Source organism: Strix aluco, chromosome 11, assembly GCF_031877795.1.
Source record: "Strix aluco isolate bStrAlu1 chromosome 11, bStrAlu1.hap1, whole genome shotgun sequence".
Taxonomy (NCBI): Eukaryota; Metazoa; Chordata; class Aves; order Strigiformes; family Strigidae; genus Strix; species Strix aluco.
Window position 1 is genome coordinate 21,962,844 of NC_133941.1, and position 23,685 is coordinate 21,986,528.

Below are 23,685 nucleotides of genomic sequence, written 5' to 3' on the forward strand. Positions count from 1 at the left end.
GAGCTTTGAGCAACCTGGTCTAGTGGAAGGTGTCCCTGCCTGTGGCAGGGGGTTGGAACTAGATGATCTAGTCCGTTAGATCTAGTCTAGATCTCAAGGTCTGTTCTAAACCAAACCAATCTACGATTCTATGATTCTTTGAAAAGTGCTATATAAATGCTATATATAGGCACAATTTATATATATATATAAATGCTATATATAGGCAGCAGGTCTGATCAAGACCAGCATTATCAGCTACAACTTTCAGGTACTTCTTTTAATATACGGAAGGAATAAACCATGACAATACATTCTGACATAAACTATTAGGGACTGTATTGCTACTCTGTACCAGCACAGCTCCATGGTAATCACTTAAGCAACAGAATAAACCAAACTGTAATACAGGAATTACCAAGCCTAAATCAAGAACCTATTTTTACTCCCAGTAGGCTCCACACCAGGTAAACAATTTGAAAACAGTTTTGTGGCATACCTCAGACAGACTAGTTCTTGAGGCAGAATGACTAATTTGTTCTTCAAATATATCATCATGCTTTAAGTTATAAAAATACACCATCCCACATAAAAAAGTGGTGTGGCTTCTATTTATATTACAGCCACTTGAAACTAAGCACAAAATTGTTTCAACCACGGAACCACATACAATGGAGAAGTTTCCATCCAACATGACTCAAGTCCATTGTAAAGGGCACTGAAAAAGAAAGACAAGGAGGGGAAAAAAATAAATCCCCTTATGCCAAAATACAGTTTCTTTTAGGACTAGTAAATTAGCCATGTATTAAAATGAAGCAAAGAGTCAAATTTAGAGTTGCCCAGAGCATATAAGTCAACATAAATCAAAATTTAAAACAATTATAGACATTATTGTAACATTAATAGATTCACAGTCATTTAGAGCATTTGATATTTCACATTTTGGGGAGAAAAAAGTAAGATCTTGGGTAGGCTTGTTTCCCTGGATTTCAAAGAAGACAACGAAGGAGGAATGTTTAGGGTCACTGGTCATCCAAAGAAACTGGTTACCTGTTGTATGTAAATAAAATTTTTACTCATTTCCAAAGAAAAACTGTCTACATAAGTCCAGAATAAAAAAAGGACACAAAGAACATCTTAAGAAAGTTCCTAAATTCCTCAGTCATTGCTGTCACTCATGTTCATGAAAAGATTTTCTTCCTCTTAAGCAAAAAAGTTTTGAATGAATCCAAAGACAGTATTTGCTGGCTAGCTGCTGAACTTCTAATAGATTTCTACTTAGCTTATGTTACTGAAGAATCCAGCCTTTGCTAATGGCAACAGGTTGTTATTCAACATTAATCTTCTTTATCCTGTCTTTAAATTATGAATTACAGTGGACCAAAATCAGAGATATCCCTTCAGAATATTTGAAATATTCGTTAGTTTTCCTCTAAGTTAATCAGACTCTGCTTCCTTCAAATTTGCCTTGTTATATTATCCACCAGTTTAGGACAGACAAAGGGGATCTGAATTTCTACAGAAGATACTATTTGCAAATACCCATTAACCTTCCCAGGTTTAAGGGAAAAGCATGAAACAGATCTGTAGTATTTAAAGCAGATATCTCCTCATGTGTACTTAACTTTTAGCTGAGTTGTTTTCCTAAGAACAAAATCAGTCTGTTAAAACAAGCTGTCCCTTTCATCTTTGAACAGTCTTCTCTTTTTCTAATCTGAGAAATTATTTCCTATTCTTGAGAAATACAGTCCATTCATTTGCAGGGCAGGGCAATACTGCATATTTCCACAGGTCACATAAAATGCAAAGCCAGTAATTTATCCCAAATCAACTATGTGCATATGTATATGTGGTCTTAGAAACCAAAGTAATACAAATATCAAAGAGTAATTTGTGTGTTTTTCTACTTCTGCTTTTAAATTAACAGTTTACAGTCAATAATACAGCTATAGATGTGCCATGTTTTGAATTCCCTTATTATCTGTGTGGGTGCTTTAAAATTATTTATAAGCTACCCACTACTGTGGCATTGGGTGCATCGTACATAAAAGAATGCTTCCGTTTATAAATGCCCACAGTTGGCAGTACGATTCCAATTAACTACCCATCAGAAAATAAATCAATAATTAGGAAAATAAGTCTTTGTTTAGAGCTACGCAGCCAAATCTTGATGGAAATGATTGGCCTAGCAATATGTTCTGAAGGCCAGAAGGAGCACGTTCCAAAGGCAGGGACCTCAAACTGTCTTGCTTGTGTTGAAACTTCAGAGGAACAGATCCTGTGATTCTTAACCCCATTAAATCTATAATCTGAGACATCAGATATATTGAGATTTTTTTAAATGTATGTTTTGTATATTTCACATTTATTTATTGATCTATAAACACGTGCACAGGCTCTACAACAAGTTCTACTGCTACAGGGGCTGGCAGAGACTCCGTGAAGGAGAGAAGCTGCAGTCTGCAGCTCTGTGGGTTGCACCTCACACCACCTGACCCTGGCTGCAGCCAACAAACTGTGTCTCACACTTTTCTCTGATGGTCCCAGGCTGCAGTTTACTGCATACCTTTGACAGCATGATTGAACTGGATTGGGATAGAAAGTATTGATTACAGGATTCAAAGTTTGCCAGTTTTGCTCTTATCAGCTACTGCAAAAAAAAAAAGTGAGTCCCTGGACTCAGAGAAGTTCTATCTGATATAACTACATAGGGTCAGAAAACTTTTTCCAAAAAATAGGTTGTTTCTATCTAATTTAAAAATATGACAGCTTGTTTTACTTGCAACTATGATGAAAATATATAATAGAATTTTATCTAGGAATATGATGTTAATAAAGTTTTCCATGAGACAAACCTGCTCTACCTGCAGGCAATACAATGATGGAAATCTGTATTTCCACCTTTTGTAACCTCTTTGAATACTTTTGACAGGTCTTTTGAGAAGCCTTTTTCAAATCTTGCCTAAAAAACCGAACCAGTAGGTTAAACTACCCAGTGAAGTGTTCTAGCCGATGGAATCACTTATCTCTGTCTCCATCTGTTGATAGGAGAGATCACTGCTGAAACTTGCGCTGTCTGGATTTGCAAAACTCTGCAGGTGGTTGCTCAGTGCAGACTATTTTATGCTTGTTTCTGTAGCAGCATTTGTATGTAAAACAACATTAGTAAAACATCTATTCAAAGCTGCATATCAAGTCATTATATGAATTGCAATGAACTAAATTCTGTGTAGAATATTACATTGTGCATGAGTATTGTCATAAAATGCAAATGTTTACGGTCATGTTAGCAGTTGAAGCTAAGGAAGATCATGTTAGGAAAATGTTATTTCAGTCCAGCTCTGTTGAAACCGTGTTGCGTTATCCACAAAAGAACAAGGAATTTATTATCCTTAATGGAAGGAATAAATCTGTGCACCAGAGACCCGATATCCATAATGACACAACATCAGAAAGAGCACAACATTCGCAGCTATATCCTGCTTCTGTTTGATTTAAAAGAAAGTAGTAGCACACCAGTAATAAATCAATAAATGATGCAGAAATAGAGAGCTCAGCACTTTAATTATTTTGAGACTAGAATAGCAGAACCTGAAATGTTTAATTTCTTAACACTCTTTTCTAAAATATTTTAATACCTTCTTCACCACAGGGAAGTTCAGCACAATTACATTAAGTTCAGTAGAAACTGGGATCAGGGAGCCCTTATTCATCTATCTTCAGATATTTAGAAATCTGGTTTGATTTATTTCCATTTTTCCTATTTTTTGCTTTATCTTATTCATTCTTCAGTCCCTGACCCCTTAGATGATTCAGCTAGAGCCGAGCAGTTTTCTCCACTTTTATTTTTCTATGTTTAAAGAGAAAATTGAACCAAATGTGAATATAGCATAAATAACAAAAAAATACTACCTCCAGAGAGAAAGGCAAACCATTATCAAATTACCTATTCTTGGGCTTCCACAGGAGTAGTCACAGTTCTATTACCTTCCCTCCATTGGATTTACTTTTTTTTAAAAGCAAACTACTTATGATAAGCAGCAATTTGTTTCAAATCACTGAAGCTTTTATGATGGCCAGACAATACAGTTACATGATTTGATCTTAACTGAAGGAGAATGCACTTAATTGGGAATGATCCCATCATGGAGTTATATGGAAATCTTGAATTCAGTATTAGTCTGGTTATTAGGAGAAGTACATTCTCTGCACTAAATTTGTGGTGTGGACTTTATCTTTAAATGACTTTCTGCTTTTCACAGTCTTGTAGAAGCTCACCTGAAGTATAACCATTGATTAGGGAAAGAGGAACAGGGCTGTGACTTGTAAGTTTGCTACAGCTTTGTATCGTCCTTCAGACCCTGAACGCTAAACCTACTTGCATTAGCCAGACCATGCTCATACCACCAAGAATTTTCTTTCTGTCGCAGTCCCTTGGCACTTACTTGCAGGAACATATTTTTCTTCTTTATGTCTGGAAGGAAATACTGCCTAACAAATAAACAAAAGACCACACATAAATCATTCTGCATGAATGAGGGTAAATAAAGAGTTTCAATATCAGTATCTGAGAATCCTGCTGAACTGTTGCAAAGCAAATCACCCCCTGGTGTAATTAGATCCATACTAATAGACAGCAGGAGTAATTTAAGAACAGCTTGCCTTAAGAAGGTTGCTAAATGATCTAATGACCCCTAAAACCATACATTCTGTATTTCTTTCTCTTAGGAAGTATTTAAATAGGGGATAAATGCTGGCTATGACATCATATGACCATAAAGCTGATGTATCCAGATGTGTGGAATAACATCTGATGGAAGCCCAGATCTTAAATATCCTCAAGAGATTAGCCTGAATCTCTCTCTGTGCAGGGCAAGGGAGGACAGAGACCCTGGAAAAAGTCTGGACAGGATTTTACTATATGCCTCTTTAATTGTTTACCTTTCCAAACTCTTACATCAGGTTGCTCACTATGAACAGAGCAATATAGCTTGCCAATGAACAAGTAGGGTATCTGTGTAGATACTAACTGAGCATCTTCTGCAGTCTAAATTAGTGATCACCACGGTTTTTTCTGTTCGTTGTTCACCTCAGTTTGGATGCACTTTGATAGCCAAACAAAATCTGAGTTGTTACTCTTTACCACTTACACTGTCCATCTGCCTAAAAGTTATTTTAAATCATAGTCCCCAGTATGCAGATTACCTTTCATATTAAAATGCTTATTGAGTTATTGTTGTACGTGAAGGAAAACTAGTCGGGCAGCAGCAAGATGCCTTCCTAAAAATATTGGCAGAGAATCGAAAACATTGTCAACAAAACTCTTTAGGAACGATGAAAAATATTGCTGGGACATACACACAGCACAGAAGGTGACACACAATACCTTGCAAAGGTTATATAAGTCAAAAGCCATTCTTAAGACTGTGACGTTCAACGGGTTTTTGCAATACCGAAGACATTGCCCTGGGTGAGGCGGGAGCTGGTGGGTTGGGTCCCAGCGACATCTGGTGGCTGGTTCTGCTGCGGGATCGCTAATCCCGGCAGTTAGGCCGGGTTTAGTGTTACACCGCCCTACAGCAGCGGTAGCACACTACACAAGAATATACATTTTACAAACACTAAATGCTCTCCATTCGAAAATTTCTCATAATGCTATTGGAACGTATTTATCTAATTTATTTTCATTATTTTAATATGGGATATATTTTAATGTGCTCTCTTAATGTGTACGTATATATAAGTGTGTGTATATATATATACCCCCAATGTTTAGCTGTGTATATTTGGAAGAGGAGATGCTTATTTTAATCAAAGGGGTTATTAACCTTTTAGTTATTTTATGTTTGTGAAAATAGAAGAAAAACAGCTGTTACCCTTTTAGATCCTAATATAAGTGTATGGAATTAAGAAAAGCAGAAGAAAATAAACATGTATGGACCCTGAGCTCACCACATCCTGGTAAAAGGCTACATTTGAGGCACACTTCATTCCAGCTAAATTTACAACAGTCAAGTTTATTTATCACAGGTATAAAGTGATAGCATATATTTTACTATACCAAGGATGTTTTGTCCATCTTTGAATAACACACCTATTCAGGGCAGATACTGTGTTCTTCATATAGGTGGCAGAGATCACAGCAGAGGCAGAGACTCAGACTTTAACTGCTGGATGAAGGCTGTCCATATATTTAAAACAGTCGCTATTTCATTACTCGAAGGTTGATTTATTTTAAGCATTTGAACTTGACATTCAGGTATAGTAATATATTAAAAACAAAGTTCATGCAGGAAAATAAATCCTAAGATTTTTAATATTGACAGTAATTAAAAAACAGCAGGACACAACATACAAATGTTGAGCAGAGATTTTACAAACAAATTGATCATGAAAGTTAAAATAACCTATTTTAAAATACTTACTGAGATCCTGTACCAGTAGATGGAGTAATTACTAAGGGAGGTACATGTGTGTTGCCCAATTCTGTTGGTTATTTAGTCTCACTCATAAACAGAAGTAACAGGTAAATAACTTGCTGGATATTTGATAAATGTCTATATAAAGGCTTTTGGATGTTAGCTGTGAATGTATCCATTAAATGAGGATGCTTAAATCAAAACACTAATAACTGCTTACCTTTCTTAACTTGTTTTGAAATAATGTGCCAAGAAGTAAAGAAGTGTGCCTTTACAATGCCCTTTTTGAAGGGATCTGATGACCTTTAGACTGTAAGACAGAATAAACTAAGGGGCATATATTAAAGGTTTAGGATTATCTGGTCAAAATTTCTACTGACATCAACAGAAATTTGTCCAAATGAAATAAAAGCTTTCAGGATGTGGCCTGATTTTTTTTTTTTTATTTCTGAATACTCTATCTTGAATGCTTATCACCAGCTGTGTACCTGGAAAAATACATGATCCCTGCAGACAAGCTGAATAAAGCTTGGTGAGAGAAAGCGTTACTCGCAAAAGTACTTGTTAGAAACCCAAAGAAAAAAGCCCCACAGGCAGCCTGACAGAGTCAAGCTTCAGGACCAGGATGATTAGAATGACTTCAATTATCTGTAGGATGTAGTGCTTTAGCCTGAGTGCTAATAGTTTTATAATACAGAAAGCAAATCAATCCTAGCTAAAACTGAAAAACATGAGAAGTCTTACTAGTTAATAGATACTTTTCCCCATTTATTTTAAACATAATAACAATACTGTTCTCTTTTTGCCTTCATTCACACAATAAAATTATGCTTTTGTTAACTTTTTTATTATCTTCTGCCAGATGATCTTCTGATCATCTCACAATCTGCCAATTTTATTGGCAGAAGCAGACACTGTCTTTGAGAATTCTGAAATTCCATGGTGACTACCCTCAAGAACAAAGAAAACATTTAATTTTTAAGTAATCATGAACCCACCACTATAGAGTAGCCTATAAGTTTAGTAGACTTCTGTGAGAAATAGCTTTTTTGTTCCACAGGTATTTTTGGGGAGACTTGAAAAAATGTCCTCATTCCATTATAAAGCAAAACTGAACCTTTTCAAAATTTAAACAACAGTAATTACATCGTTATAGAACAGGCAAGAGCTGCCACATACACAAATAGAAAAGGAGAATCTAAGTTAGATCTCTCTGTTTTGTCTTAGTGATATAATTACTATCATATAACAACCGCTTGATTTTTTATTTTATCTTATTTTTCATTTATTTTTATGCTCTGATTTTGTTTATTTAAGCTGAACCTAATAGAAATATCTTTTTTTTGGAGGCTTTTCCTTGGCCTCCTTTCCTTTCCCCACTGTGGTGGGTGTTTCCCCTCTACTTTTTTTGTTATCATTCTCTGTCTCCACTTGACTTTTTTATTTGATTTCTCTGACCTTTAAATCATAACCTGTTAAGTAAAGCTGTTTGGCTTTACTCCATGTTTAACTTGCAAGGATTCTGTCCCTCTCCCCAGCAGTCATTGCCACAGTTTATTTTGAATAAGGACCATGTGCTAAATATGTGTTAAACTTTTTAAGCAAGGTTAAGCACCGAGAGAAATTGTGGAAAAATCCAAAACAGAGCAGCTCATCTTCAAATATTCTTGATTTGTCCACATAAAAGAAGAAGCAGCCTCCCCCACCCTGCGCCACTTCAGACACTAATCTGGTGGTGGATCCATGCTCCATCTGGCTAGCTGCCAGTAGAGCAAGCTTCAGCTGCTTATCCATCATTCCCCAGTATCTCTCAGCTCCTAGGAGAGACTCAGGAAGCTTGTCCGAGTCCAGACCAGCCAATACCTCCTCTGGGTGGCTGTGTACTTGTGCTGCACCAGGAGAAGCAAGGAGGGAAGCACATGCAACCATGGAGAGAACTCTGAGGCTCTGTTCATATACTAGGGTTCTCAACTTTGCTACTGTTTGGGGGAGAGCTCAAGTGTTTCGCTCAGTGCACTACCTCTTTTCCATGCCTCCTCCCACTCTGCTGCTCTGTAACACTGATACAATAATATTAAAATAAAATGTGGGTTGTAAGACTGGAGTTGAGTTAGCTTCACCATCTTTTTTCCGGATTCTCTTGTTTCAAAGCATAAACTTCAATTCTGAATGGATCCAGTAATGATAGATCTTCATGGCTCAAGATGTTCTGCAGATCTCAATCACTTCCTGTTCATGCACGAATCACTTGCCAGCCCATATTTCAACGAAAAAATTTGCTTTTTTTTTTTTTTAAGACTGGAGGAGCAGATACAGCGTAGCATCAGCCATGGTCAAAGTCCCTGGATTCAAGGCTCAAAACCTTCCTTACAACTTCAAACAACATAAGATTTTGACACTATCAAGCCCCAAGGGGTACCTTATCCTCTATGTATATAGAGGTATCTATGTACACTGAGAAAGGTGCAAGGAAGTTTAACTTTCCAATAACTGGACAGTCTTCTTGATATGTTGTACCATCTTCACCTGCCTGTCCGTCTATCTTTCAGCTCTTTCTCTGGTACAAACATGCATGCATACATATTTTAGTCTCAGCTGCTTTAGCACGCAGGGGGAGCTCTCTCCTATCACATAGCCCACATTCCTTCCTTCTCTATGGGGAGCAATTTTTTCACTCGAAATAACTGCCTGAAAACTGCTGTGCAACTGCATGCTTTTAATGTTCCCTTTTCAAAAACAGAAGTTGAAATCTGGCTTCTTTAAGCAAGAGCTGCAATAAAATAAGGCTGCATCCTTGTCTGTTAGAATTATTGATTGGCTATGGAAGGGGACCATCTAGCTTCAACAAGCGATGCTACTTAAGAAATTATTTCCCCTCATAGGTCAACATCTTACTCTTTCTCTAGAAACCTCATCTCTTTGAGGGGTGGGATTATTTTTGTTCAGCAGAATGATAGAAAATAGGACTGGAATGGATGGTGGGAGGTCACCTGTTTCAGTATCTCAGGGAAAATACTGGAGTATATCTTTTAACAGCGGTGAGTCCGTACTAGGGTACTCATTTTTAAGACTGTGTGTAAAAATATTCAAGAAGGAAACTATTCTCTATGAAGTAATTAGTTATCTAGCAATGGAAAACAGTCTATAAAATCTAAGTTAGAATACTTTTCGGTGTTTTAAAAAAAAAAACCCAGCTTGTTCAGTGTTTTTTGTAAATACTATTCCAAGTAAAAATTATGCTGTATAGCATTTTTCTGCTCTTAGCAGTCATTTTCCTTTCCACTCAGAGGAAGATCTTAACGGGTTTTGCATGGGTAGTTTGGAAAGTTGGTTGAGCAATAACAAAAGCTGCTCTAAATTTTTGAATTCTTTATCACAACTTCAACGTGAATAAACTCTAGACTGGCATCAGTTTTGCTGAGAGCATCTCAGCACCCAGGAAGAAGGGCAAGAGCAAGACCGAACACTTGTCCTCTGAAAAACTGTAAAAAGCAGGAGCCAACTCTCCTCTAGCTGCCCCTTTTGCACTAGACAAAGTGAAGGTGACTTCTTTTTAAGGTGTACCTTACCACATCTCTCCATTATAACTGTAACTAGGCCTGTTTCACTGCCTTTCTCAGTCCACAGGGAATATATAATGCAATAAACAACAAAACCTTTGTAGTCCTGTTCAGTGCCACTGGCAATACAGTGAAGCAGATACATCACCTGTGCCAGATTCACTCAGAATAGGGTGAGGTCTGAACCAGCAACCCGTAAGTATCCCTGCCATACTCACTACACACTAAATGTATAAAGCAGTAAGCAACAAGGTGCTAAGGAGTCTCTTGGGTTTGGATGCTCCATATCAGAAAGCCACTTCAAGATCTCACTGCTTTGCTACACTATACAATATGTGCTTATTTTCAGGCCAGTTTTATTCAGTTTATACCCATTTCTTCAGGGTTCGTGTTGTCCTTTAGTCTAGCTTGTTTTCTGCCTAGTTCTTTACTAGTTTAATATATTTTTTAAAAAGCAACTATACTGTGTTCAAGCCTTCATTTTTCTAAACTAAGCAAGATACGTTCTTCCAAATGCTGTAGGTATAGACTCTTCCACCTGCCTGGTCAGTATAATAGCACTTTTCTGTGCCAGATCAGCTTACATTCCTCTTGCTTGAGCAGCGGTGATGTAAATGATACAAAACATCATGCCTAACACCTACTGGAAATACTTCACTGAATGTGTGATAAGATTTTGGTTTTTCACTTCACAAATCTTTCCCATTAGATTTCAGTTAGTGAGCTCTGTATTTCTGACAGATGCATGTTATTTTCCCATAAATAAATTATTTTGGACATTGCATTTAATTTTTTTTCTTTTTTTTAACTCCACTCACCAATTACATTCTTTCTTTAGGATATTTTGCTCCTGTAGTCTTTCAGTTTTTTATCATCTACAGCTTTTACTAGCACACACCTACTTTTTGGTGCCGACTTAATTAACAAAAATTCTACTTGAGTTCCACATCCAGTTACATTCTCCCCATTAGTTTTTCTTCAATAACTGCCAATGTCCCCAGTAGCCACTTCCTTCCTCACAATGTAATTCCTGTAGTATTAGTGCTTAAACTTCTCCAGTGTAACTTGCACATTTCCAGTTGTTAGAGGTATCTGTTATGGAATTCTGTATTTCATGAGTCAGCTGGTTTTGATTTCTGAGAGGAAGAATATCTGGTCTGACCAATATGAACCCAGGAAGATCTTTGATTTTCCATCTCATTTTTAGCTTGTATCCCACCTGCCATCTTGCCCTTGCTCCTGTATTTATCATAATCTAGACACTTCAAACATTCCTTTACCATTGCCACCCTAGTTAAATTATCTAACTTATCTCTCTCCTTAGCAATCACATTTTTTCTTAGTTCTCCTGTTACTTAATTGTTTTACTATTTATTCTTGTTCCTTTATGAGATTTAACTCAGCCCGTATTTTGGCAATTCTCAGTTGATCCCTCTACTTTTTGACCTGAAAAACATGGCTTTCCCTTCAAATATTGAAATACCTAAGAAAATCTTCTATCATTGCATTACAAAGAAAACCAAACGAAACCCAAAAACAACTATACGTGCTCCAACTATAGTTCACAAAATCTTCAAACTCAGCCAAATCAAAATCAATTTTTGCTGGGACTCAGTTTAGCATCTCTTTTGCCCAAGGGCTATTTCCCTGCCAAGTTGCTGCTTTTGCTCCCACCCATTTCAACATTCTTCAGACAATTCAAGATTCAAGTATATATGAGTCCAATCTGCATTTATATAAAGATACAAGGTAGAAAAAGAAGTAATACCACTGATCAAATTCTAATACAACATGCTTTGAAGAAGAAACATTTCTTTCCTCTGGTTCTATCCCTAAACTTCTAAGGAGACTGTTTCAGGTAAGTGTGGAAAGGAAAGAAGTGCTACAGAGACATCTAGAGACATCTATTTTCAAGACAAGTAGTGGGTTTTCTGCTCTGGCTATAATTAATTTAGCCAATATTCTTAAAGACCATTATGCAACCAAAGCATGAGTTGTTATACCCAGAGTTGAGAAATCACTGTAGTATACTTGCAGTATTCATGTGGCCTAGAGGTTTCCACAAGTAAAGTCGTATTTTTTTAGAATAGTTATATAAACAGTAAATCCCCTTTGAACAGGAGAGATTCTATAAGCAGTTCTCTATAATGTTACTATCAACATCATCAATCCCTTCTCTTTGGGGAATTTGGATGTGATATGAAAGTTGTGTTCCATAAAATGAAAACCAAAAGAGCTCCTTACAACAGCAGTTACCACACTTCACTTAGGTAATCCTAGACCATATTAAACGCTGTAGTTTCTAGCTTCTGTACCACTAATTTTGCTCTTTAGCCCTGAGCATCCAAATAAGAATCTGTTCAGGGTCATTTTCCATGATATATGCTGCATTCTAGTCCTTGATTCCTGTAATGTTTGAACTAAGCAATAGGCAAGTTTGTAGATCCGAACTGCAGTACAGGAAAACATGTTTGTACTAAAAGAAAGTGGTAGGAGGGTGAGCTTCTAGGCTGGGCAACAAAGAAAAAAAAAAAAAAAAAAACCAAGAGGGGTGAATACATCTGCAGGACAGGTCTAGTCCAGCATCTCTGTTCAGAAAGATTGTGTTGCCTATAAGGAGTTAGCAGCTCTTACAATTACATTGGCACACCACCTTGGAGAGGTGAGAAGTAACAGTCTGTAGTTAATTTGCCAGCAACTGGTGTTTTAGAAGAAGCCTGGATTTTATTAAAGGCCTTGGCTCAGGACAGCAAACAAGACTGGTTCAAAGCCTGTCTTTAATATCAAGTATCAAGGTTTCTGACTGTCTGAAAGAAAGGCTCTTGAAAAGGACTGGATTACTACAGACCATTGAAAAACCATGAGTAAGGTTTCTCAATTAAGAATGCAATGCTAATTAGTCTTTTTGGGTCAGCCTGGGTGGGTTGGCTAATTAGCAAAAGTAATATACCCATGTGATTGGCCTGGAGTGTGGGTGAGGTTCCTGGAAGCACCAGGTGATATCTGGTGAAAAAAAGGATGTGTGGGTGGTAAAATCAGGACAGCTGCATTCAGTGACTAGAGAGGGGGAAATACATCTTCAACAGAAAATGCACAAAGGCTCTAAACTTTCAGAACGGTTGAGGTAAGGATTAGCAAACTTCTATGAAGTTGATCGAAAGCTTAATTTAGGATAAAATAATTTCTTTCTAAGATGGAGAGATATGTAGGTTGCATAAGTACTGCTGTTGTCATGTCAAGTCAGTGGTGTGTGTGATAAAACCCAAGACCATTTCAGTGCGAGAACAAATGGCAGATTTGCTTCAGCCTCAAGGCATGGAGAGGCCTTGCAGATGTTCTTTTAACATTCAAGTAGGTGTGAATTTAAACTGCCAGCCTGTGTTTTCTACTTCTAAATAAAAGATGAGTTTTACCTACATAATCTTTTCCTTTTGTTTTAGTAGAAAAAATAGCAACACCCATATCCTCCCTAGTCATCCTCTGCCACTGCAGAGAACTGTACAGATTGGTTTATGTCCCTTTGTAAGTCTAAGAAGTCTAACACACTGCAGTTGTAGTAAAGTTATAAAATGTTATGCGTGCTTTCTAACAAAAGTCATATGATCTGTTTGGTCCTCCAGACAGAAACTCTTGGACGCCCTCAGGCCCAAGTACTCGCCCTTGCCCGTGAGGCAGCTCCCTCCCTGTGCCCCACCACACCACCAAAGGCGTGTGTCTTCAGACTCTGCCCCACGCCACCCCAGAGCCCTGCAGGCACAGGGGAGGTGCCAGGTGCATGGAACAATGGCATGGGAATATGAAAGGAGTTGGCTCCTCTAGGGCAACTTTTCAAGGTTTCCGCTCTGGGCTAATTTCCCCAGTATCCAAGTTGTTACTGATGTAAATGAATATTGTTCCAGTGAGCTCCAACGCATTATACAGAGAGGATACCACAAATACTTAACGTTACTGAAACATGCATAGGATAGAATGTCAGCTTTTACATGTGGTTCAGAAAATTAGAGGAAGGAGAGAAACAAAACAGAGAAGACTTTAACCCACACTAAAGCACTTTAAAGTGTTCTGATGCCTGTGTCTTAAGAAATTCTCTTCTTTTCTACATATCCTCATCCTTAAAATGATGATTACCGAGAACTATGTAACTGGGTCAGTTAATATAAGGATCAGATTTTTTTCTTCATTCATTTTGTACGTATAATTTTTACTCCTCATTTGGTCTTCTGAAGGTTGGTTAACTCTGAATAATTAGAGTTTTGGACCTGTCCTATGTCCTTTTATTTATGTAGTTAAAACAATTTGCAACAGCTGCGTACGATAGAGTGTCGTTGTCTTGTAACATTTAGAAAGTGTAACTTCTAGATTGCTGTGCAGGAATTCACATCGCTATGAGTAAGATTTATTTCTATAGTTCTAAGATCAAATACAAATCCATCAGAACAAAACAGTAAGCTTTGCAAGAAACATGTTTAATTAATTTTACATTTACTATGTAATATATTCTAGGATTTTTCCCTCTTGACAGATGGCAACTTGATTTCTGGATCCTTAAAAAACCCCATGCTATTATGTCCAATGATTTAACATATTTCACTTTTCAAAATATTAGAGATGGGCCTAAGACAAAGTTTGGATTCAAATACTAATGTTCCCAGAGGGTGTTCTGCTCCAAGGTTTTGGTTCAGGCCCATCTTTTCCTCTCGACAAGTATATATTTGAAAAGGATACTGCCAAATAAATCTCCTGTTTTGAAAAGTTAAGTATTACATGTGTTTCTAATAACATGTCAGATGGAGTAGCATGAAGTAATTTCAATTATTTTTATTATTTGTCTGTGGTTTTTGCTTCCTTCTTTCATTTTGCTTAGCAAAACAGCTAACCTAGAGTAGTCCATCTCCCTTCCCATTTACAGTCAGCAAATCAAAGTGAAACTATCACAAGCAAAAAATCCTGCTGTGCTAGTGCTTTCAGATAAAAGTGAATGTAATTAAAAATAAATTATTTCTTAAATTACACAAAGGTATCTGTTGAAGTCAGTTTTCTATTCAGTCTATCCTAAAAAAGAGGGTAGAAGCAATGAGATACAGAAAAGTCATTCAAGGTGCTAGGAACTGAAGGAGAAAGACCATACACAAATGGAGGTAAGATTTGAGAAGGCACTCCTTATATCATGATCACATGCTGCAAAGGGAAAACAATTTTTTTTAAGAATTCAGCTTTGGATTAGTCCAGGATTCATATATCATGTCAGACAGCAACTAAATTAGAAAATGTTATCTGGAATAAATTAAAAGTATATGTTCGGCCCCAACTAATAAAGAGATTTCTAATGAAAATGAAGACAAGTTAGTGGAAAATTGGAGCTAAGCTACTCTAATTTTTTTTTTCTCTTCTGTTTTCAAATGTATTTTCCAGAGCGGATCACTAAAGGAGCCAGAGCCAAACAAAATCCCACCTCAGCGACCACCACCTCAAGGTTGTTTACAGTACATTCTCGACTGTAATGGCGTTGCAGTAGGACCAAAACAAGTCCAGGCTACTTAGATAATTGAGACTAAAAGCAAGGGTTAAAGCAAAAATGAAAAAAAGAAAAGAAACAAACACAGAATCTTAAAAGCAAACATACCAGTTTTGTTCAATTTTTGCATTGTTTCAGTGCTGACCTGGACTGTGTTTTTTCTATGCAGTGTCAACTATACTGTCTGGTTGTTTACTTGTTCATGTCTGTGCGTGTAATGCTTACCTACCTTTCTCTGTAAAATTTGTGATTTCAGGGCTGTTGTCAACAGTGTACAAAGAATGTGCCTCTTTAGAGCCCAGTGCAACTGTACATTATGGATGGTTAGACAGTATTTTTTGAGTATTATATATCGTCAAGTAAAATACCACCGAGGTTCAAATCTAAATACTTTTGCTTACTCTGTGAGTGTGTGCACACTGTACTCATAGCCTTTATTTTTTTGTGCGTGTGCATGACTAATAGGTAGGTGATCCAGATATATTTTTAAAAGTCTAGATTAGAATTTGCTAGTGAGGCTTTTTATTTATAATTTTATAAAGTTTGTTAACATTTGAGTTTTACTTGTACACAAGGGGAAGTCTAATATTTCAGTGACTCCATAAGATACAGTTCTTCCCAAGGAGTATTTAAAATATCTTCTATTTTACATACTGGTATTCATATTTTTAGTAATTCTGCATTAAATTATTAGCTACAAAGCTATGTAAATGGGCCACCTATGTGCAATATTTCAGTGGAAGTGTGAATATTTAATGTGTCCTATTTCAATTAAGTAGTACTTTTGTTGTCATTCTGAATTAGTAATCTATGGAGATTTTTAATGAAAACTCATGCAAATACTTTCAAAAATCTTATACTTACCTAAGAGTTAAATCCCAGGTTATTTGGTGAGAAGTACCTCAAGGACTGTTAAACTTCCTGTAAGAGCTCATTTTTTTCAAATACTGAGATGTTAGGAGATGGTAGACCAAGGTACCTTTAACCAGCTAGGGATCTTGCCCTTCAATTAGAATGCAAGACAAAAATGTCAGCGCTTTTCTTTACCAACTCAGGTCTACTATTTTAAACTTAGAAATATCCAGATAGCTATAAAGAAAATTCCGTCCCAGCGTTATCCACGTAAATAGGGTTTATAATAATTGCTTGAAATCAAACATGCAGAAAGGCTTGAGAAGCCCGACAACTGCTAGATTTTCTGTAGGTAAATTATTTGTGATTTTTGCGTAACCAATTTATAATGTAATATTACAAGAAATACACAGGCAAGCAGTTAATCTGTTGTGAGATATCTAGGCTAGAATCACAAGCTACCCACTGCTAGCATACCATAAAGCTTAGTTGCAAGTGAGCCACAAAACTATAATTTTAATCTTGAATATGTACAAAGATGAGTAGTGGCCATTAGTTTAGTGCAAACAATTTTGTTTAAAGGGAAAACAGCCTTATGTTCTACTTCTGTTTTCCCTACAAACACTGGAAAAAATTATCAGTGAGAATCATCATTCTTAGTGTTTCTTTTATTTGTACAAGCTGGCTGGTAAGATGAGAATTAAGGTATGCATTATTAGCTATTTAAATGTTTGTGGTAAGTGCTACTGTTTACTACCTATCAGTAAATTACATGAATATTTTGCTTTAGTGATCAGCATTTGTCTGGGTCAGTGATCATTCCAATGATGGCATTGGCTATTTTGTTCTATATTAAGAAAATTCCACTCAGAATCAGGTTCACAGATGCTTACCTCCAGACACCATAAAAGTGAATAAACCATACTGCCCTGGGGTGAAGAAATGAATCTGATGATTGATTTTATTTAAAGCAGTTGGTATTTTTTGCATGTAGTAGTACAAGTATTCACAAGTGCTTTTCACACGACATTTGTGAGTTGTGTGTGCAAAGAAGAGATGGGTGTTTCAGATAGGATTTCAGCTTGTTGACTGTAAAGGATTTACAAGGGCACACACTATTACTACATACCACAGACAAGAAGCAAGCCAAAATGTCTCTCTGCATGTAAGCATGCTTAGGTGCAATATTGTGGGTAACAGGGAACAGATGTTTTACAGTGTAGGCTTAATGTTCAGTTTTGTTGAGTTATTTTTGGTAAAAGTTTCTTTCATGATTGTTGCCTTTTGTACAACCCAGCTGCAAGAAAGTGAGCAAATGCTGGAAGTGTGACAGCAGTATATCTTTTATGTGAAATATCTTGTACAGCTTAATGTGCAATAAAAGAAAGTTATATCTGTCTTCAGTGTAAAGTTTCTGGCATTCAAGCCTGTATGTACAAGTGGGGGAAAGAAACCTTTCTGTTTTTCAGTATTGAGTGAAAGGAGACTTAATAAGAAAACGATCCTTATTAAGATGTTGCAAGACCATGTTATCACCTTCAAATATTTCCTACAAAAGTGGTTCAAATTAATAAACAATGAAGGCACATTCCTTAACATACAGTACGTGCTATTTATCTTTCTACACCACAACACACTGCAACAACTGTATTAAAACTTATTGAAGCATTAGTACATGCTGTTCTCAGACACATACACTGGAATCTCATATAGTAAGTTCAAAGCTAACTATAATAGCAATTTAAAAAAATATTCATGTATTGCAGCAGTACTTCCAGATATGAAGGTTTTCTCTTAGAGACCTGAATAGATTAAGTCTTTTACTTGCACTAAATATCTATGCAAGACTAAAAATTCCCAAATGTTCAGAACATCTAGATCAGTTGTCTTCTATAATATTTACTGTTCAGCAAAGCTCTTATCCTGACTGAAACATTATACAAACAAATCGCTCAGAATTTCATCCTGTCCTTTCTTCTCCTTAACTCAGATGTCCTGTGTGCCTTGTCACATGCAAGAATAAAGATTCAATTCTAACAACTATCAGCCCAGAAATCCACATTCAGACATCTGATATGAGATAAAAGCAGCATGCCCACTGATATCTGACACAGCAGTATTTCAGTCAGAAAGCAGAAAAAACAACCCTGTATGATGATGTAGCATCTTTCAGCCGTGGATTTCACAACCTAAGTCTCTACTACACATTGTAGTTTCACACTTGATGCAGTATTTTGCCAGTATACTTCCCTCTCAGTGGGAAGATCTCCTTCGTAAAGAATTAGTAATGACTTTCTTGTGTTTCTTGTAATATTCTTGACATTTCAGTAAGGGTTAAATAAGTTATCAAAATACTTTAAATTAGCCAGAAAGTTTCAGTATGAAGTTGTTTTACTGCTATAAGAGTGAATCTAAGAGGAATATTGCAGAAATAATTTCAAAACTTGGAGGACCAAAACTGCAGTACCTACACAGAAAATAGTAGCTGTATTGCTGAAATAGATATTACTGGTGAATTCAATTCTCTTGCAGCCTCTCCTTGAGCTAGGCCAAAATTGTAACTCCATTGATTTGATTTGAAGTCAGTACCGCTACTGCTGGGATAAATTTGGTACTTCTTAGCAATTTTAAGGATGAATCATAGGGGCTCCAAGCAAGTTACTAATGTACCAACTGTGATTAGTAGTATTGACTACATGAAACTGCAGTCCATATTAATATACTTTTGCCTCAAGAGTAGAATTAATCACATTCAAGCATTATTTTAAAGTGTTGGATATGAAATCTAATAAGAATTCTTTGATACTATAACATTATGAAGTTTTTCTTGTACTGAACCTAGGGGGCCCAGTGCAACCCCAAGGAATGCAATCACAAAGCCAGGAGCCATTGCAGCCACAGCGTATGTACCCCCCTGGGCAGTCAGCAAAGCCCTCAACTTCCCAGCCACAGCGTCCGCCTGGACCCACAACTCAGCAGCCACGTCCCCAGGCTCAAGGTCCTTCCAGCACCAGGTTATCAAAGGAAGCAGAGCCACAGCCACAACCACAGCCACAGCCAGCTCCACAGCCAGCTCCACAGCCTGCTCCACAACAGAAGCCTCAGTCTCATCCACAACTGAAGTAAGACTTGCTTTGTCCATTTTCTTTTCTCCTCATAACCCAGATTTTGTTGTTGTAACTGTAATTTGACAGTTGGTCTAATGTTCAGAAAGAAATATACTTATCTTCTCAGGTCTAACATGAGGTTAAAACATTTCAAAAAGCTTATTCTCTGTTTATGATTAGTAAGACAGTATCGTTAGTTATAGCCTAAGCACTACACAAGATTTCATTTATTAGTTGTGCAATTTCTGCCCCAACTAGGGCTCAAAACTCATCTTTCTCATATTTATTTTCTCCTTTTCGTGTCACTGACTCATGATCTGGGTGTGCTGTAAGCCTGCACAGAAAAGAGGAAGTCTTATCTATTTAAACTTTTAACCTTGCAGTCACTCAGACAACAGATTCCAGTTTCAAAAGGCCTATCTCAGAAACAATCCAAATGAACACGCTAGACAGTGGCTGCCAAACTGTGTTTCTTTATGGCCGCGCTTCGTTTGTGGTTATACACTGGCTGTACGGCACCCGCGATTCACACAGGCCCTCCCCAGAGAAGACTGCAGGACTCGCACGGAAAACAGTCCCTAGTTCTCTCACTGGTGGAAGATCCCTTAACGCACAGCACGCTATTGTTGCTGTATCTAGTCAGCCACGTGCTACGGTAAAGAATATGGAAGGGTCTGTGGCTATATCCGTCCTCACAGCTTAAACCCAGTGAACAGAGAACATGGGGAAGGTATTAGCAATGGTTTGCTGCTTTTCACATAGCGATCCTGACACACACTATTGCCAGTAGAGTCATAGACACTTTCTACTTACTTTGGTAAGTACAAAGGCTGGCATGTAGTCTTTGTTTTACCCAAGTAACACAGATCCCCTTTTTCCACCCACTCATATGCTAATATTGATGTGAACCAATTCATTGGAAAAGATGTGTTAGGTGACAATATGCAAAGATGACAATATTCTCCTTGCTTTCCTAGGACAGTGAATTTCTTTATTCTGTTTTATAATCATAAAACTCAATTCATCCATTATTTAAGTATACATAGAGAATAGGGAGGTCAATTTTCTTAAGCGAGATGGAAGACTCTAAACTACTTTGAAAATTAACTTGTGAACTTCTGACATTTAAGAAAAACAGTTAAGAACAGGTACAGAAATGTATCACATAATTTTTCAGCTTTCTCCCTTTCCTTTAGTTCTTTGTTCAAATCTAGACTCAGTTTTCTTCAAATAGAAGAGGATAGTCTGTATTTAAACTAAAATAAAAAAGGAGAAATCAAAGTTTTTGAGATGCAAGCTGTAATAAGAGTAGTTTTTCTAACTTTCAGGAGGCAATTTTAGGTCCACACCAAGACTCAGATCTCCTGCCTGTAGGATTGACTCTATCTATTTGCATGTGTATGCTTTGTATTCACCCACATGCTGTTGCCTAACCTGTATGTACATGTTATTAATCTGTGAATAAATATTTAATTAGGCTACTTATTGTGTTACTAATCAAGTCAAGTGCTGCTTCCCACCCTCCCTCTTTCAGTGAGTACAAACAAACATTTATCAGTCTATTCTCATTAGCACAGCTATAATTTATGAAAAACCTAAAATGCCTGTAGCACTGTTTGCTGTACATTATTAGTTTAGAGGTAGAGAAGTTGCAAACCATGAAGAGTATAAGACAATCTAAACAAGAAAAACGTTTCAGTTTTACTATAGCCAAAACTGAAATCCTACTATTGTACTGAGATCAAAATGGAACCAGTTAACTAGTTTTACTAATGCATGGATGTCTTTGTAAAAAGATGATAACTCATTAATGTTTTCTATTTAAATTCAAGCCTAGTTTTTATATATTATTTTATCTGACAAGTCATGAGTTAAAGTTTTAAACTTCAGATATTTTCCTTCTTGTATGTTATTTTATTCATGCTTACAGAAACTTACACCATAGTTACATGATAGCACTAAAAACAGAATAGCATTGCTAGACTAAGTGCATGTAGACAAGAAGAATTATAACTGATTTGGGCAATTTTTTTAAAGATATAAAGCGTTATTAGTCCTCCATTAAGGATCAAATGTCCAATATGTATATAGAGAGAGAGTACCTTACAACTTCAGGATTCATTCTTCAAACTCTTGCCAATATACCTGATTTTTCTTTGTGCATAACTGTTTGCAGCCTTCACGAACACTGTTATTAATCATCCTGTGTTGGGTGGTGATTTGGATTTAGCAGGCAGGCCCACTTTTTCCTTGAGTTCTCCTTTACATCATCCAATTTACTGGAATACAATGTTTCAGATCTGTAAAAAAACCAGTGTGTTCTCTAAGGAAAAGATTATCCTACTTCTCAAATCAAAGTGCAGAAGGAATGTGCTGTGTTGCAGCAGCTCTGTATGCTACATCTAACTATATTGCTGGTGTTGAATGTCCCTTTTGTTCACATGCAAACTGTCTACATCTCATGGACATTTTTCTTTTTCTCATAATTTATACTAGTTATACATGTCTGGAAGCTTGTAGACAATATGACCATACAAAACGTGTTGCATTTTTGTCTTGCAGCAAGTCGCAGTCTTTGACAAATGCCTTCAGTTTCACAGAATCATCCTTCTTCCGATCATCTGTGAATGAAGATGAAGCAAAAGCTGAAACTATTCGAAACTTGAGGAAATCCTTTGCTAGTCTTTTTTCTGATTAGCCAGCTTCATCTAAATGCACCTAGCATATAGTCTAAAAATTACGTGAATGTTACATAGGTTTTGTTTTCCCTGTGACAGTACCCTTCTCTACTGTGCTAACTGTTGTATTAAGCAATATGTTAAACATAAAAATAAAAAAAAAAAAAGGAGGACTTTGATGAGATACCATTCAGGAACATGTATAAAAATCTGTAAAGACAGAAGGGTTCCATTACTAACACAGAATGTCGAATTCTAAGGTCCTTATCCATTGTAATATTGTGGCCTTACTGTGACTAAACTATATAATCCTATTTGAGACTCCTTTGTAGAATTGTGTTAATAAAGCATTGAGTAATGGGTTTCTCCTTGCTTTACCCATTTTCAATGCATTGCAATGCATGTGTATTTTGTGTGTAAATGTTTTGTACTGCAGAAGTATAGTCTTGACTTGTTGTTGCCTCCAAACTTAGGAGGCAATTCACACTGACATTCTTGTCAAGCCACATAAATAATGTGAGCAATTGAAGCAGTTTCTTCCTCCTTATACAATCTTTCCATCAGCTGGTTGTAGACTTCTGATGTATTGCTGAGAGTTACCAGTACACTAACTTAATGTCATAAATAGAGTGTATATGTACTACTGTATCACCATATGTCTATTTAAATTTATTTCCAAATTGTAACCATAACTGGGTTTAGTTGCAAAGAATATGCATGATGTTACCCTTATTTTTGTGAACACCTTCTAATAAATGTAAAGTCCCATGCCTGATTTAAAAATGTCTTCTACAAAGCTTGTTTCAACATCTATATATTGTCTATTTTGACTGATATCAAAAGAGTAGCTTTATGATTATAAAATATTTGACACAAACCACAACTGTAAGAAAATAAACTATCACAAATAATTCCCTTTTTGAATCAGCAGCATAAAAATTATAAATTATAAGAATCACATTTACATTTTCTAATATGTTACATATTTTAAAAATATTTCTCTAACTTGCGAAAACAGGATTGATCCCAGACTTTGAGGTAATAGCAGCATTTTTTAAAAATTATCTAAAACAAACTGAAGTTCCTTAGTAATCTCTAGACTATCAATTTCCAAATGATTATCATGTCATTCTGCCTCCCATGAATTACATGCAGCAATATTCCTTGCCAGGAAACTGCTAACAGGGGAAACAAGAAAAAATAACTGTAATATTAGCATGTCTGAGTGAGAAAACGAGCAACACAACGTTAACTTAACAACCCTATGGGATTTGTAATGGGTTTGTAGAGACATATCTATTTGCCTCAGAAATTTTACCTCCTGTAGATCTGACAGTTTATGAAATCTAGGTAAATCACAGTCACCATTTGATGACATAAGTCCTTGCAGAGTTTTGGATTCCTTTGGGTGAAGAGCCTGGCTTTGGCCAGGAGGTTGGCAATGAAGTATGGAAATATTAATCTCCGGTGATGTCAGAATTCAGTTTGTACATTAGCATCTGATAGGTCTCTGTTTGTCAACATAGTCTAAGTTGATGATCTTAGCATAAATATTTCCTGAAAAGCAGGCATGTC

General features: G+C 36.6%; 1 protein-coding gene across 1 annotated transcript in view; it reads left to right on the forward strand.

The window, feature by feature from the left end:
* The window catches only part of SYN2 (synapsin II), a 196,210-nt gene extending 173,317 nt beyond the window's left edge, over window positions 1-22,893 (forward strand). Inside the window, exons 11-13 of the mRNA XM_074836641.1 lie at window positions 15,371-15,431; window positions 19,168-19,447; window positions 21,995-22,893. Of these exons, the coding sequence (XP_074692742.1) occupies window positions 15,371-15,431; window positions 19,168-19,447; window positions 21,995-22,130 (477 nt within the window). The 3' untranslated portion in view covers window positions 22,131-22,893. The remainder of the gene's footprint in view (window positions 1-15,370; window positions 15,432-19,167; window positions 19,448-21,994) is intronic.
* The last annotated feature ends 792 nt before the right edge of the window (window positions 22,894-23,685 follow it).